Source organism: Aedes albopictus, chromosome 2 (genome assembly GCF_035046485.1).
Source record: "Aedes albopictus strain Foshan chromosome 2, AalbF5, whole genome shotgun sequence".
NCBI lineage: Eukaryota > Metazoa > Arthropoda > Insecta > Diptera > Culicidae > Aedes > Aedes albopictus.
In genome coordinates this window covers 211,061,497-211,077,947 of record NC_085137.1, presented here as the reverse complement: position 1 = coordinate 211,077,947, position 16,451 = coordinate 211,061,497, and the positions used below count along the sequence as shown (strand labels likewise).

General features: G+C 43.0%; 2 protein-coding genes across 2 annotated transcripts; one reads left to right on the top strand and one right to left on the bottom strand.

Moving 5' to 3' along the window:
• Positions 1-3: 3 nt before the first annotated feature.
• LOC109420817 (zinc finger protein 391-like) lies at positions 4-2,430 on the top strand. The gene is made up of 4 exons (XM_029869121.2): positions 4-49; positions 118-243; positions 313-443; positions 954-2,430. The coding sequence occupies exons 2-4, from the start codon at positions 133-135 to the stop codon at positions 2,305-2,307; spliced, it is 1,596 nt and encodes a 531-aa protein (XP_029724981.2). The 5' UTR covers positions 4-49; positions 118-132; the 3' UTR covers positions 2,308-2,430.
• LOC109621988 (uncharacterized) lies at positions 2,393-13,898 on the bottom strand. The gene is made up of 4 exons (XM_029869120.2): positions 13,582-13,898; positions 13,245-13,520; positions 12,235-13,177; positions 2,393-4,841 (listed from the first exon to the last, which is right to left on the bottom strand). Exons 1-4 carry the CDS (start codon positions 13,828-13,830, stop codon positions 2,461-2,463), a joined length of 3,849 nt encoding a protein of 1,282 aa, XP_029724980.2. The 5' UTR covers positions 13,831-13,898; the 3' UTR covers positions 2,393-2,460.
• Between the last annotated feature and the right edge of the window lie 2,553 nt (positions 13,899-16,451).

Here is a 16,451-nt window from a genome sequence, read left to right as displayed (position 1 = left end):
GCTGATAACATTCACAGCTGATCGGCACGATAACGATTTGTTAGCATTGGTTAGTTGTTCTTGGGTCACCGGTCAGTTTAGTAATTAGTATATCAATCTTATGGTCTAATTATTTAGGATACACGTTCTTGGATGGAGGTCTGTCGAATATGTGCTGAACCCACAGCAAGGGATTCAAAAATAAGCATTTTCGATGGAACGGATCCGATAGCAAACATGATCCATCAGCTAAGTGGATTGGAGGTTAGTTTAAACTTTAAAGAATGCTAAAAATCTAATCGTCATGAAAACAACTACCGAATTACTTTACAGATATTGGATGAATATGGACTACCGGATGTCGCCTGCTGCACATGTGTAGATCGCTTGGAATCTGCATTAGAACTGAAACAGCAATGTTTGAAGTCAGATGAAAGATTCAGACAACTTATTCAACAGGAAAGGTGATTGGCTGATTTAGGGTCTGTGTCAATTGGCGAATTAAAATTAATTTTCACTTAAACTTGACAGTTCGATAATTATTTCTTTAGGAAAACTGTCAAGTTTAAGTGTTGAACTGTCAAATTTAAGTAAAAATTAATTTTAATTCGCCAATTGACACAGACCCTTAGTAAACAAAGGGCGGGGCATTTGGCTTAAGGCCGTTTGAAATAAGGTCACTTGACAAAAATGCTACCTTCTTTTAGTTTAGTTAGCTTAATTCTTCAGATTCATGGAAATCCTACATTTTTGCCTTTCTTGTACACTAAGTGTACTGGAAAGGCTATATGTTCACTCCAAATTTTAAAGTTAGATTTCTTAAAAATGTTTGACTTACCTGTTTATAATGTTTTTCCAAATAGACACCGTAGACCGTTACGCCAAATGTCCTTTATACCAAACGATATAAATCCCAACCCCAGTAAAAAATCATTTAATGATGTATTTTTCTATAATTTTGTTCAATATTTTAGTATACTTGCATCCGTGTATGAAAAGAATACTGAACCAGATGTCCCAATAATAAGCTACAAAATTCTATATGATCAAGTGATTGAACATGTGCCACCAGACATTGAAACCGACTATGTTGTAGAAGTAGAAGCCTCTTCTTTAGAGCAAGTTTCCAAATCAGAACAGGGAAAAGTATCAGTCGAATACATTAATCCACAGATCGAAACAGTTTATGCAAACGTCGAAGAGCCTTTAACAATCGGAAATGACTGTTCATCCTCCATTCCACCAGAGACCGAAACGGATTACATAGTCGAGGTAGAGGTTGATAGGGTTGATGAATCTAAAAATTCGAGGCAAAGACAGAAGTCAACTACTAGCATAAAACAAGAAATTGCTAGACCGTATACAAAGTTTTACAAATCAAAGAAAAAATTTTCATCTACATCGACAACTCCTGAAATTGCAATCACTGTCAAGGTTGAGCCTGATTGTATGACAACGAAGAATACTTTAGGACCACACGAAAAAGCGAAATCCAAGGATAGTCGCTCCAAATTAGAGGAAAGGTCGAAATCATCGAAACGAAAACCATCGGACAATAAGGCAGCATCACCAGCAAAGGATGACAAAGAGATTGATCTGCCCTTCCGCTGTTGTGGTTGTGAGTGTTCTTTCGGCTCCAAACCGGAATTACTGCAACACTCGAAAGAATCTCACGCATCTCAGAAAACGTCGAACCGTGAGCGACCGTTCGAATGTGCCATCTGCTATAGGCGCTATACCAGCGCTAGAGGCTTCAAAATTCATCGCAGGAATGCGTACCAACTGAAACAGCACCAATGCTCTTCGTGTGGTAAAAGATTTCTACACCGCGCGCTTCTGGAGAACCACGAGAGGACTCATACCTCACTGAAGCCCTTCCAGTGTCCAAGTTGTCCGAAAACGTTCAGATCCAAATCGAATCTATTGTCCCATCAAAAACTGCACTCCGAAATCCCAGAGCACACGAAACACGTGTGCAAACTGTGCAACAAAGGCTTCAGCCGGAAGAGCTATCTCAAGCATCACAACACTCTACTTCACAGCCAGGAAACACCATACCAGTGCACGTTCTGTCCTAACCAGTTCAAAGCGAAGGCCAACCTGCGGCTGCATCTGAGGACGCACACCCAGGAGCGACCGTATTCTTGCGAGCTGTGCGACAAAAGCTTCATGTATCCTACCGATCGGAAAAGGCACATGTTACAGCATACTGGCCAAAAGCCGTTCAAATGCAAGGAATGCGACAAAGGGTTCACCCGAAAGACGCTGCTGCGCAAACACCAGACTGTGCACCAAAGCGGGGCTGCTACCGGGGAAGACGATGACTAAAATTTCCTATTAAAAACTTCATTTTTACACCAAACTTCAGCATTACTATATGAAAATTCTTCAATGAAATACAAAGGCATGTGTGTACAATAGACATAACAATATTTTTAATGCGTAACTGTACATGAAAACATGTTTACTTACACCTTTAAACTACATTTCCGCATACTCATCATCTTCGTACGCCATTGCATCGCAATCTTCCATTTCTACCTTAACAAACGGTATCACGTCGAAGTCGTCCTCGGCATCCGCGCTACTACTACCGCCAGGCGTACCGTACTGTCGTATCCACTCGGCTCGCTTTTGCTCCGGTTGTGGTTCGTGATTGTGCGGATGACCACCCACCACCAGCTCGAACAGTCCCGTAACGGTCAACGTGGCTCGGCAGAGATGTGTTACGCATCGCCACCGGCTGTTGTCTCCGTTTTCGGTGATCGATGCCAAAGTGAACTTGTTACCCTCGTAGATGATCATCGGATGCGATCGAAAGAACCCGGGTTGCATGAGGAACCAGAAAGGTTGCACTGATTCGGTGTAGGCATCCATGATGGAGTGCTCTCCGAGCGGATAGTAGAACATGTCCCACAGTTCCTCCTTGTGGTTATGCTTCGGGACGTCCGGCAGGGTTGCCGTTTTACAGTCGTTGTCCAGGTGAATTGTGGCACGACATCGTCTGATTGTGAAGAAGATGCACTTCCAAAGGGAGTGGGTCTCGGTGGACGATCGATAGTAATACTCGTAACGATTTTGATGTATTTTCATTTGATCTTTATAAATCGTAACGTGGAAATTCCGATCGTGATCATTCGTAGACAGTATGTGTAGCAGAGTAGCTGGACGGAGTGGACCTTCGTGATCTTTAGGGTCAACGGCAACTTCGAGGGGTTCACTACTTTCTAACAAATCTGGATCCACTTCGGTTGAGTTTGTAATGGCCAGTATTTCATCATCAGCCAGACGTTCATGAGTGTGTTGATGTTTGTGGAACAACGTCTGAAAAGTGCCCTCTACGCGAATGTAAGCCTTGCAATGCCGTATTCGACACTTCCAGGTACTCACCCGATTGTTGCCAATAATGTTCAGGTAATACTTATGGCCTTGATAGATGACGGCACGAGATTCCCGATACTCCCAGGGGTGGCCAAAAACCCAATAGGACGCGTAAACGTGTCTATTTTCGTCAAAGATTTGACCTTTTCCAGTGTTCATATGATAAACAGCTACTTGATCTACGGAATGATTATGTTCCTTCGTTGGATCCACGTTGGTGACACTTCTACCGTCAGCACTTAAACTAAGCACCACTGGACAGCGACGCATCTTCAACCAGGTACAACTCCACAAACTACTTCCATCGGTTTTGCGAGATCTCAGCCGAAACTCTTCACCTTCGTAACGTATGATTAATTTCGATGTTACTCTGGATACTTCAAAGTTCCTGACAGGGTCATGCCGCGCAAGCTGGGACAGTATATTCTTCGATCCAACATTTTTCTCAGACATTTCTTCCAAACTGCCTTTTGCTTGTCCTTCTTCCATTAAGTTATCCGCAACACTCCGTTTGATCATGAGCTCCATTTCGGAATCGTGCATTGCATCGTGGTTGTGCTTACTCCTAATGCAAATCGAGTCGTAATGACCTTCTACGATCACGGCCGCCCTACACCTAATGTTCCGAGAGTTATGCTTCGTACACGTCCACCGGCTTGTGCAGTTCTGATCGAGCGATGCTAAAACGTATCGGTAATTTTGAAATACCAATCCACAGGTAACTGTTTCTCCGGTTTTCATAGTCTTCAGGATGTAAAACGTTTCGTTCTGGTGAGTGGCTTCGTTCCAGATTTTGCCTACCGTTGACGGGTACGACAGAAGCCTTTGCCTGAATGTGAGATCTTCATCTGATTCTAATTCTGGTGATCGTCCTTCGATCAACTTTGTCAAAATTTCTTGGGATGTATTCTCGTGGGAATGGGCATTGCGGAAAGTTACTTCCTCAAAATCCCCCTTCACGATCAACAGAGCACGACACGAGTGCTTCCTGAGGCAATTCCAGCGTACGACTCCCTTGCGGGTTATGTCCAGTATTATGAACACATTATCCCGATAGATTACGCATCTGCCTTCATAGTACATAGAATGTCGTAGAATCAGCCACAGAGGTTCTCCCCCAATCATTCGCTTTCCCAGAGGGTAACTGAATAGCGGAGCCGGCTCCGGTTTGTGACTATGCTTTCTTCCTTTGAATATATCGAAACGTCTGCCATCTGTGTCGACCCTTACGACCAAACCGCAGTGTTGCAGTGAATCCATGATGCACTTCCACAGCGTGGTTCCATCTTTTTGCCTTCCGAAGTACCTGAACTCGTAGCCATCCTGTTTGATCTTCATCTTGGAACCCGCATGCAAACACTCGAATTTCCGCTCGGGATCGTCCACACTGAGAATGCGGAAAATCTCTGGTTGCTTCTCTTTGGTCAGAGATTTGATGGCACATTTCTGCTGCTCTTTAGCAAGTTCTTTATTCAATCGACCTGTTGGATATAAAAAGTTTTATTATTAACAGGTTTTTTTTGTCATAATATTGTCCTAAGTCTAGATTTTTATGGCAATGCAAAATTATTAAAACCTACAATTCCCTGAGAAAAAACTCGTAAGGAATTCATTGAAAATTCTCATGTAGCAATTACACATGAAAACCAGAAGAAAATCTCCGAAAAATCCGGTAAGGAGTTCTGAATCTCGGGAGCGCTCCTTTAGTTGATTGCAGGAGAATTCCGCGGAAAAATTCTGAAAGAAAATATTAAAAAGATTCCAGGAGAAATCCCTAGAATAATACCAAAAAACCCTGGAGTAGCTCTGAACGGAATACCAGGACAAAAAGCGGGAGAAACCCCGGGAAACATCATAATATAAATTAAATATGACTCCCTGTATGACTGTATGTAGTGTTCCCAGAGTTACCTCTGAAGAAATTTTAGGAAGCAACCTGGAGAAAACCCCTGGAGGAATCTCAAGAGGAATATTGGGGTAAATCCCTAGAGATATCTTCGATGAAATGATCCGTTAAAATCCCTGGGTGGAGTTCCGGATGCTCTGAATAAATATATAGGAGAATTCATAGCTAAATACCGACTTCTCGGAGTTACCGCTGAAGTAAAACTACCGAAAAAAATCAATTGAATAGTTCCAGGAGTAATCCATAGAATAATTCCAGGAGATATCCCTGAGGTAAATTACAGTAGAAATTTCTGAGAAATACTAGAAGAAATCTCCGGAGAAAATTATTTCTTGAAAAAAAAATCTGAAAACACAATTCACAAGAGATCTCTGGAGAAATTCTCAGAGGAATCAAATGCAAAATGCAAGTAATTGAATCGTTGCTCTTCCAGAACATGTGGAAAATCTAAAAATAAAATTAAAGCTATTTCAAAATACAAACAGTAGCTTCAATACACTTAGGAATACAAACTACTAATCCGAAAGCTAAGGTAGAAATATAGAGAAAACTCATCATTTCTAGAAATAAATCCAATAAATTCCAGAGAGTATTTATGGATTTTTGCATTGGCTACCAAAATAATTTGGCATGACAGTTATTACAATATCGCCTAAGCTTTCGCGACCCTTATAAAAACAGCCCGTGATCTACCAGTGGGTCGTGACAAATTGTTTGAGAAACGCTGCTTTAGTATTTTGTATGTAACGCTTCAGTGAGCTTCAGGGGGCTCTGGAAGCGTTTCCGGAGAATTCAGGGACTTTCAAGGAATTTTGATGGTTGCAAGGCGTTTCAATGTATTTTAGTGGAGGGATTTCAGAAGATTTCGGAGGCTTCACGGGGTTTCAAGAAGATTGAATGTTAATTGGGTTTCAAGGCGGCGGGCTGCAAAACGGTGAGTCGATAAGGAGAGCGTCCAATATAGCTCTGGTCCTCACAAGTTCCTACCTCATGCTTCCACGGGTCAAGCGATGACAAAGACCGCCAGCTAAGAGTTGTGTGCTTAGCTGGTAGTGCAGTCTGGGCACTGTTGTCCTTCTGACTTCAGCTAGATTGAGGAGGTACGATCCGAGTGTCTGTTCACCAAGGAGGTGCGGCTCAAACAGCGTCTGTTCTGGCATCCAGCGGCTGAGTAAGAAACGCTGCACCACGCTCAGCTAGATCCAAGGTGGTAGCCCCATCAGCGTGATCGTCCCAGTGTTGGTTGGGACGTTAAACAGAACTGGCACGATGGCCCTTCGGCGAGACAGGAGTGTTGGCGTAGGCCCAATAAGCCACCCGTAAAAATCCCCATTGCGAATAACATAGGAGAAAATACGACTCGATACAATCGGCAAAGACCCACGCGACGAAATAAGGACTACGATTGGAAACTTGGAACATGGAATTGCATGTCACTAGGTTTCGCAGGATGTGACAGGATAATCTACGACGAACTACATCCCCGCAACTTCGACATCGTGGTGTTGCAGGAACTTTGTTGGACTGGACAGAAACTGTGGAAAAGCGGGCATCGAGCGGCTATTTTCTACCAAAGCTGAACTGGGGACAGGATTTATAGTGTTGGTCAAGATGCGACAACGTGTGTTCGGGTGGCAGCCGATCAACGCAAGGATGTGCATATTGAGAGTTAAGGGCCGTTTCTTCAACTACATCATCATCAACGTCCACTGCCCACACGAAGGAAGACCCGATGACGAGAAAGAAGCGTTCTACGCGCAGTTAGAGCAAACATACGATCCTTGCTCGCCGCGTGACGTGAAAATCGTTGTCGGCGACATGAACGCGCAGGTAGCCTGCACGCCGTATCGAATGATAACGGCCAGCGATGCGTAAGCTTTGCAGCCTCCCGTGGTATGGAAGTCCGAAGCACCTTCTTCCCCCGCAAAGATCTCCACAAAGCCACCTGGAGATCACCCGACCATCAAACAGAAAACCAAATCGACCACGTTCTAATCGACGGTAAATTCTTCTCAGATATAACCAACGTCCGCGCATACCGCAGTGCGAATATAGATTCGGATCACTACTTAGTAGCTGTATGCATGCGCTCAAAACTTTCGACAGTTATCACCACGCGTCGAAGTCGAACGCCGCGGCTCAACATCGAGCAACTTCGTAACGTAGAAGTGGCTCAAGACTACGCGCAGCAGTTAGCAGTGGTCCTACCAACGGAAGAGCAGCTTGGCGCAGCTACACTTGAAGATGGCTGGAGGGACATCCGATCCGCCATAGGTAGTACCTCGGCTACAGCACTAGGCTTCGCGACTCCGAATCACAGAAACGACTGGTACGACGGCGAATGTGAACAGTTGAAAAACGAGAAGAATGCAGCATGGGTGAGAATGCTGCAACACCGTACGAAAGCGAATGAGGCACGTTACAAACAGGCGCGGAACAGGCAGAACTCAGTCTTCCGGATGAAGAAGCGCCAGCAGGAAGAACGAGATCGCGAAGCGATGGAAGAGCTGTACCGCGCTAAGGACACACGAAAGTTCTACGAGAAACTGAACCGCTCGCGCAGAGGCTTTCTGCCACAAGCCGACATGTGCCGAGATAATCACGAGAATATTCTCACGAGCGAGCGTGAGGTGGTCGAGAGGTGGCGGCAGCATTACGATGAGCACCTTAATGGCGACGTTGCAAGTACCGAAGGTGGCGTGGTAACAGATCTAGGAGTATGTGCACAGGACGAAAGACTTCCGGCCCCTGACCTTCAAGAGATTGAGGAGGTTGACCGATTGAAAAACAACAAAGCCGCTGGAGCAGATCAACTACCAAACGAGCTTCTAAAATACGGTGGAGAAACACTGGTGAGAGCACTACACTGGGTCATTACCAAGATTTGGGAGGAGAAAGCATTACCGGAGGAATGGATGGAAGGTATCGTGTGTCTCATCTACAAAAAGGGCGACAAGTTGGAACTACCGCGCGATCACACTACTGAGCGCTGCCTACAAAATACTCTCTCAAATGTTTTGCCGCCGTCTGTCACCGATTGCAAGAGAGTTCGTGGGGCAATATCAGGCTGGATTAATGGGTAAACGCGCTACAACGGACCAGATGTTCGCCATCCGCCAGGTGTTGCAGAAATGCCGCGAATACAACGTGCCCACACATCACTTGTTCATCGATTTCAAATCGGCGTATGATACAATCGATCGAGAACAGCTATGGCAGATTATGCACGAATACGAATTCCCGGATAAACTGGCACGGTTGATCAAGGCGACGATGGATCGAGTGATGTGCGTAGTTCGAGTATCAGGGACACTCTCGAGTCCCTTCGAATCTCGCAGAGGGTTACGGCAAGGTGATGGATTTTCGTGCTTGCTGTTCAACATTGCTTTGGAGGGTGTAATAAGAAGAGCGGGGATAAACACGAGTGGGACGATTTTCACGAAGTCCGTTCAGCTGCTTGGTTTCGCCGATGATATTGATATTATTGCTCGTAAATTTGAGACGATGGCGGAAACGTACATCCGACTAAAGAGTGAAGCCAGGCGAATCGGATTAGTTATTAATGTGTCAAAGACAAAGTACATGATGGCAAAGGGCTCCAGGGAGGAATCACCGCACCCGCCACCCCGAATTCATATCGGCGGTGATGAAATCGAGGCGGTTGAAGAATTCGTGTACTTGGGCTCACTGGTGACCGACGACAACGACACCAGCAGAGAAATTCAGAGGCGCATTGTGGCAGGAAATCGTGCCTACTTTGGACTCCGCAGAACTCTACGATCGAATAAAGTTCGCCGTAACACGAAGTTAACCATCTACAAAACGTTGATTAGACCGGTCGTCCTCTATGGGCACGAAACATGGACCCTACGTGCAGAGGACCAACGCGCCCTTGGAGTTTATGAACGGAAGGTGTTGCGTATTATCTACGGCGCAGTGCAGATGGAAGACGGGACTTGGAGAAGGCGAATGAACCACGAGCTCCATCAGCTGCTGGGAGAACCAACCATCGTCCATACCGCGAAAATCGGGAGGCTACGGTGGGCGGGTCACGTCATCAAGATGTCGGAAAGCAACCCGATTAAAATGGTTCTCGAGAGTCATCCGACCGGTACAAGAAGACGTGGAGCGCAGCGAGCTAGGTGGGTCGACCAAGTGGAGGACGATCTGCGGACCCTACGCAGAATGCGGAACTGGAGACAAACAGCCATGGACCGAGTGGAATGGAGGCGGCTACTATGTACAGCAGAGGCCACCCCGGCCTTAGCATGACCAGTTGGTTGTTGGTTGGGTTTCAAGGCATTTCAGGCGGCTTCAAGGGGCTCAGGGGAAGCTGCTGGGGAAATTCAGGGGTGTTTTAAGGCGTTTTAGGAGGGTTTCAATTGGAATTCCCAGGGGTTTAATTCTTTGACATTCAAGTACACACAAGAAACACGAGTTTGATGAGAAAAAATAGTTTAAAATAGCGAAAAGAAATTCACGTTCTCTGGGAATCGAACCGACGATTCCTAATTCGCTGGACGGGCGCTTCTTTTCTCCAAGCTACGGAGTTACTTGACCATCTGCGTCTCCTGAAGACGAAGTGCTGAACTCTATTTCACTAACGTACATGGTTTGCTTCTTCTCACAACGCAAATCTCCTTCGTATGGAATTAGATAAACATGTACACACAGTTCTGTTGTTTACATGTATGTCAAGGCAGAAGAGGAATTATATTTGAATTGTCGTGAACTTCGAACACTGTCTACCCGATGACTAATCGGTAGGACTTTGAGTGTGCTGTCGGATCAAGCCAAGTGGAAATAACAACGTTCTCTAGAGATTTCTCCTAAGATGCCTTCCTACATCATTTATAGCTGGCTCCCGGAATTTGTTTAGGAATTTCTCCCGGGACTTCTTTCCCAGCCCAACAACGTGAATCTACTGCAACATGTGTGCTGTTTGGGTTCAGTATTCTGTCGAATATTCCTACCGAGATTCATTTAGGGATTCCTTTGAAGATTGCTTCTGGATTTTGCCACCCAACTAACAAATGCAAGTCACAAACAAGCATGCATGCTGAACTGTTGCTCGATAATGGTCATGGTAGCTGAACTCAGTGAGTCATTGAGTCGAAGTATGATTAAACGAAAGCTTTTATTCGGCTTATAAAAAAACACGTACAGAAATATTTGGTTAATAATGTTGCTTTGAGAGACATTTCTTTAAGCGAAAAATGTTGCATGGGTATTAACTATAAGGATGCGGGTATTGCCACAATAGATCTAAACTGATCTAAATACTGTCCGCTGTGGCTCATCGGAACAAAAAATAGTAGGGGTAGGCAGGGCATAATGAGCACCTTGTATTTTCACTGTAAATTTCCAAATTTTCAAAACAAATTGCTTGATTGTAGCTTAACTATCTCAAATGCAATGAATTCATGATGAAACATTTGTCAAAAAAGCCGTTTGTTTTGAAAAAAAAAGTCTTAATGCGTGAAGTTGTCATGTACTGGGGAAATATTATAAGAATCAGCTGACCTCAAATTAGTTTTTGGAATCGAAATAAGAACGTGACGGGTATCTGTCAAATTTCTTGATATTTCCTGGGTCAATGATATGTATTTGTTACACTTTCAAAATATTTGTATGATTATTTTGTTAAAAAATATACTTTAAAAAGTTGATAGTAGGGTGGGGCAAAATGAGCAACTTATGGAAAAACGATAAAAATGATTAACATCTTAAACAAACGAATTTCACTTTTGGTTTCCTCCGTTACGATGCATATAGTATGGTTTTATCATTAAATTTCAATTTATTAGCTTTAAAAAAAAAATCAGTATGTGTATATTCTCACCGTTTAAAAATGCCTTAATAGTAAACTCCATTAAACCCCGCAGTTCCCTACAAATTGAACCCCATAATCCCCTCAAATTGAGGGGCCCATATAGCCGAGGCGGTAAACGCACGGGTATTCAGCATGACCATGCTGAGGGTGACGGGTTCGATTCCCGGTCGGTCCAGGATCTTTTCGTAAAGGAAATTTCCTTGACTTCCTTGGGCATAGGGTATCTTCGTGCCTGCCACACGATATACACATGCAAAATGGTCATTGGCAGAGGAAGCTCTCAGTTAATAACTGTGGAAGTGCTCATAGAACACTAAGCTGAGAAGCAGGCTTTGTCCCAGTGAGGACGTTATGCCAAGAAGAGAGGAGGAATCCCCTCAAATTCTCATTGGTTGTTGCCGGTATGCTTTATCATTGACAAGACCAGTCAATCAGCAATTGATTGTGTACAGAACAGGGATTGATCATCCTGCCCTAGGGTGCTCATTATGCCCCACCCCCAAAACGCATTCCACTATTTTATACGTTTTTAAAAACATTACATTTTGCAACATTTACAGCTTTATTCAAAATTTCAACGATAAGTTTTTGTCAGTTAAGGTTCAAATGAGGATTATACGTAAAAATTACACATTGATTGCGCTTAATTTACTGGATTTGGTGGCAAAATGCTTGAGCTGCTCATTATGCCCCGCCTACCCCTAGCAAATTTTCCACCTACAACTGTTAGGAAAGTGCCATCATCTCCCTAACTGCTATAATTTCTTATTGCAGCTTGATCTATGTGTTTAGCAGAGCCGGGTAACATTTCACGTCAACGACTTATTCTCTCAAAGTTCCATTAGCATTAACTTTTTTGATTTGTCCAATGGGACCAAACCATCAATGTAGTAGTTATACCAGATTATAAAATTTAATATGCCCAATAACATATATTGCAAACGTTAACCAATATTTATGTAAAAGTTTCTATATCTCTCACATAAGAGTCTTAGGCGGGAATGAGTGGCCTGGCCTAAGTCTACACTTCATACAAATATCTAAAATTCGACACCGGATATCACTGGTTATTTTACCACTCTTGTCTCACAATTGTGTTGATCAAATAAAAATATTAAAACAGTATTTAACTTACAGTCATCAATTTCATCGTCCGAAACGTTCCTCTGAAAAGCGCTTATTGCCTCCGTCGAATCTGCGCCAATTCCGACTTTTGTCAAAACAGCATCGATCTTTTTCTGCGAAACTGGCCTATGGTTGTGCGACCCTTTAACTTCAATCCGCTTGAACATTCCGGTGATGAGTAAACTGCATTTGCATTTCCCTGCTCCTCGCGATAGGCAGTACCAGACACTATTCGCACCACTATTTCTAATCTGATGCAGGAAATATCTGTAGTTCTCGAATACGATGCTTCGCGTCAGCTTACTACTCGAGTTCGACTGTTCGCCGTAGAAGAACCAAAACGGTTCCTGGGTGTCTTTATATTCGGCGAATCCTTTTCCTGGTGGGCATTCCATAAGCATTGCCGGTTTTTGCGAATGAGAGTGGTTATTGATTTTCCCTATTATGGATGCAGTTTTACCGGATGAGTCAATCTCCAGCTTAGAATTACATAGTCGTAGCCTTTTTTCAAGACACACCCATACAGATCCTCCACTCTCCAGAGCGGAAAAGAATCGATACAGGAAACCTTCAAAAACTACAACCAATTTTGCTCCGTCTTCTTTTCTGACGCCGAAATTCCTGCCCTCCATCTCGGACTCAATTAGTTGCAAAACCTCTGCCGAAATCGCTCTCACTCGTGGTTTTCCTCCGGTCAGGGGATCTGTTCGCTCGTTCTCGCCTATGGAACAGTCCGAGTCAGAGACACTCATTTCCAAATCTGGACCATTGCCATCAAATGAGACCTCATCATTCTGCACCAGTTCATTTAGTTCTTGGCGTGTGTCTGGAGGATCGGTCTCCTGCTTCACAAACACCGATATCGGCAGGTGTTTTTCACGGAAATCCAAAAAATCCTGGATCCTTTGAATGCATGCGCGGCAAATTTTCGTCACGGCATCCCAGGAGTTGATCTACAATTATAATTTGTTATATCCTTTCGTTATTAGGCAATGCTGAACCATGCAGCGAGCTACCAACCTCGACGTCCAAACTGTCGCGGATCTTTTTCAACAGTAGCACATCCGAAGCGCTACCTGCCGGATGCAGATCCAAAAGTTTGCCGCCGATTTTCAAACAAAAACGGCACACCCGAATCTCTGCTGGGGCATCAACGACTTCAGCTTCGTCGGCGGCCATCTGGTTTTGAGCGTAGTCGTTGCACTGCAAGGCTTGCTTCCGGAACTCGTAGTGCTCATCCAGCTTGCGGATACACGGCCGACAAATTCGACTCGTTTCGTCCATGTCGGGCAAAACCTGTTGTCGAAAAGGTACCATTAATTATGACATCATTTGCTTACCTTCAATAAGTTCTTACCTCCCAACCGATGCATGCTTTTATCTTATCCACCGTGGAAGGTTCCGTGCGTTTGGGATTGTGCACTTCAAGAGCCAGCAACTTAACACCGGACGAAAGTTTGCACAAATAACAACACACAACTGACGGTGTTGGCGGCGGATCATCCTCCGGTTCCGTCTTGACCTCGAACTTTATTCGGAAGTGCTCCAAGTCCGGGTTGTTCCGGACTTTTTCTGTTAGCTTACGTTTGCGAGGTATTCTTTGCATTTTCTATACGGTAGGCTTTTGCACTTTGCTGACTACGATTTACGATCGTTCTTGGAGCAATAATTCTGAAGAAAGGATACGGCCGGAAGAATCAGACTGGTCTGGGATGCAACAATGCACCGATTTGTTTATATTACACAAACAAAAACATGTGCACGCTGCCACCAGGTGATGCACGATTATGGGAAGTTGTTCAAATTTGTGTTATTTTCACTAGGGGAACTCTAGATTGAGTTTAAATAAGGGCGAAAGTAACATGAGAGAGTTCTCTTCATCAACTCTCTCTTCTGCAAAATTGGGTTCTTTAGGGGTATCCGGATTTTTTCATAATCGGATTCCCCGCCCCAAAATTAGTCTAAATCCAAAATTTCATAATTTTTGGAGTCCGGGAACTATTTTTAAAATGCATTTAAAGTTTGTATGGGGAAATTTTTTTGTTCGGGTCGAACTGTCATTTTAGCGATTGAACTGTCATTCTACCCACGAAAATTAAAACTGTTTTGTTAATTTGACCATCAAAATAAAGGTATTGGAACCCAATAAAATCACGTAATACTAAGAAAAATGAGCTCTTTCGATTAGGCTATAGAAAATAGCAATATTTTATTCATTAAACAACCCAATTAAAGTGACAAGATGCGAATTCAATCGAACTTTTTTACACTTAGACGCTAGATTGCATCTCAACCTAGCGATTTATGACCAAAAAGTGCAACCACTTGCATCTTGTCACTTTAATTTGAAGAAGAGAGAGTCGATGAAGAGAACTCTCTCATGTTACTTTCGCCCTTATTTAAACTCAATCTAGAACTATTTTCACTAGGGGAACGTATTTTCGTCCGTTGTGTCACAACTTTTTCGCAACTAGTGTGCGCCGTTCACAGAAAAAACTGTTGTGTTATGGTCGAGGGGGGCGACACATCTAAATCGTACAAAAGATTCCCGAATAAAAAATACAGTAGAAAAACCGAACGTTGTATTGTAACAGTACTATTTAAAACCATATTTTTACAATAGACACCACTGTAAAAATAAAAATACAAAAACAATAAAATGTAATGTAGAACCCTATACAGTATATTGTAAATAAGATTTTTACAATATACTATACGGGTGGTTAAGTATCGTAACAATATAAAAAAATATTTTTCTCCATATATATTTTTTTGCAAAACCATACATTATATTGTAAATGAATTGTTATAAATACTGATACGTGGGTTTTAATAAACCGTACATTGTATGGTACACATATGGTTTCAAACAATAAAATGTACCGTAAATATATTGTTTTCAATTGTAGTTTCACTACTGGTTATACATTTAATTAAATGGTTTTGGAATGGTTCTCTTTTGTTATGTTGTATTGGTTTACATTACATAAACCATATAATGTTATATTATCTTGTCATTTTCCTCCTGTTAATGGCATCTTAGGCTTACTAGCATTATGAGAATGCGCTTTGGGAATTCTCCAGAGCATTTTGGATAACCCTTCATATTGGATCGCCCACGTCTAAGTCTGAGTCGAGGTCTGAGTAGTCTCTGATTGCATTAACAGTTGAAGCTTAGGCTCCCATGCCCCACCAGCCAGATTACTGGGTTTCGCAAACTAAGCATTATTTGTGGCAACACTTTGAGCGGCATGATGGAACTATGCCGAGCGCGCTAAGTATTATTAGACCACTAATGTAGTTGCATGAAGTGGGTGACGAGGTACATAAGTATCATTACAGCGTGCTTAACCGTTTTTGCAATATTGAGGCTCCAGTTTGACCAAAGTTTGAAATACACGGGGAAATACATAACAACTCATGAGAAAACTGTCAAGTTCGATTCAAGTATAAGTTAGGTTAAAAAGCGAACCCACAGACGAACCTATATTAGAATTTCTTTCAGTATTCAGTCCAGTCCATATGTTAAAGATGGCTCTACGATAAAGTACGTCAATCGTATTCCTCTCATCGCACTCTACATACCTAGTCCACCATATCTCTTGGATCTGCAGTTCTTAAGAGATCTGGTTTACAACTTATTTAAACATTTTATTGACTTTAAATTAATGATGATGATTAACCTGGGCTTGTTAGGGGAATATCCGCAAGAATATCCGTAAGTAAAAAAAATCGCATTAAGTGCTGTTCCTTTGATTCTTAGTGGAATTCAAAGGAACAGTACTTAACGCGATTTTCTTTTTACTTTTAAATTGATGTTTCAACTTATAGGCAACTCCAACGGAAGCTAACGATCCTTCCGCATCTGGTGGCAGGAATGAGAACCCTATGAAAAAAGGGGCTCCGCTAAAATTTTCCATGGCGCAGCATAGGAAAAGTGCACTTTTTTCACTTTTTCGTTTCGAATTCCGCATCGTAGAGAAACAAACGAGCACTTTTCGGAAAGAAAATTTGATTCTCTTTCAGATGCGCTTAGATCCGGTAGATACTTACGAACAATTTATGTGATTAATTTGAGGAGCTCTTGCTATGCCTCCGGCGGGCGATCTCCCGGATTTTTTGTTAGCTGACCAATCCGATGTCTGTCGGCGTGGGCACCGAGAATGATGATATTAGAAGCCATTGCCAATGGCAAATAGCAACTATCGGGGCAAAATATGAGTAAAT

What these genes read in the sequence shown, in the direction of transcription:
- LOC109420817 (XM_029869121.2), top strand. Translation starts at nt 133, where the DNA reads ATGGAGGTCTGTCGAATATGTGCTGAACCCACAGCAAGGGATTCAAAA. An exon ending in ATCAGCTAAGTGGATTGGAG is followed by an intron (nt 244 to 312) that starts GTTAGTTTAAAC and finishes ATTACTTTACAG; the next exon opens with ATATTGGATGAATATGGACT. An exon ending in CAACTTATTCAACAGGAAAG is followed by an intron (nt 444 to 953) that starts GTGATTGGCTGA and finishes TCAATATTTTAG; the next exon opens with TATACTTGCATCCGTGTATG.
- LOC109621988 (XM_029869120.2), bottom strand. Translation starts at nt 13,830, where the DNA reads ATGCAAAGAATACCTCGCAAACGTAAGCTAACAGAAAAAGTCCGGAAC. An exon ending in GCGACAGTTTGGACGTCGAG is followed by an intron (nt 13,178 to 13,244) that starts GTTGGTAGCTCG and finishes TTATAATTGTAG; the next exon opens with ATCAACTCCTGGGATGCCGT. An exon ending in GGACGATGAAATTGATGACT is followed by an intron (nt 4,842 to 12,234) that starts GTAAGTTAAATA and finishes TATATCCAACAG; the next exon opens with GTCGATTGAATAAAGAACTT.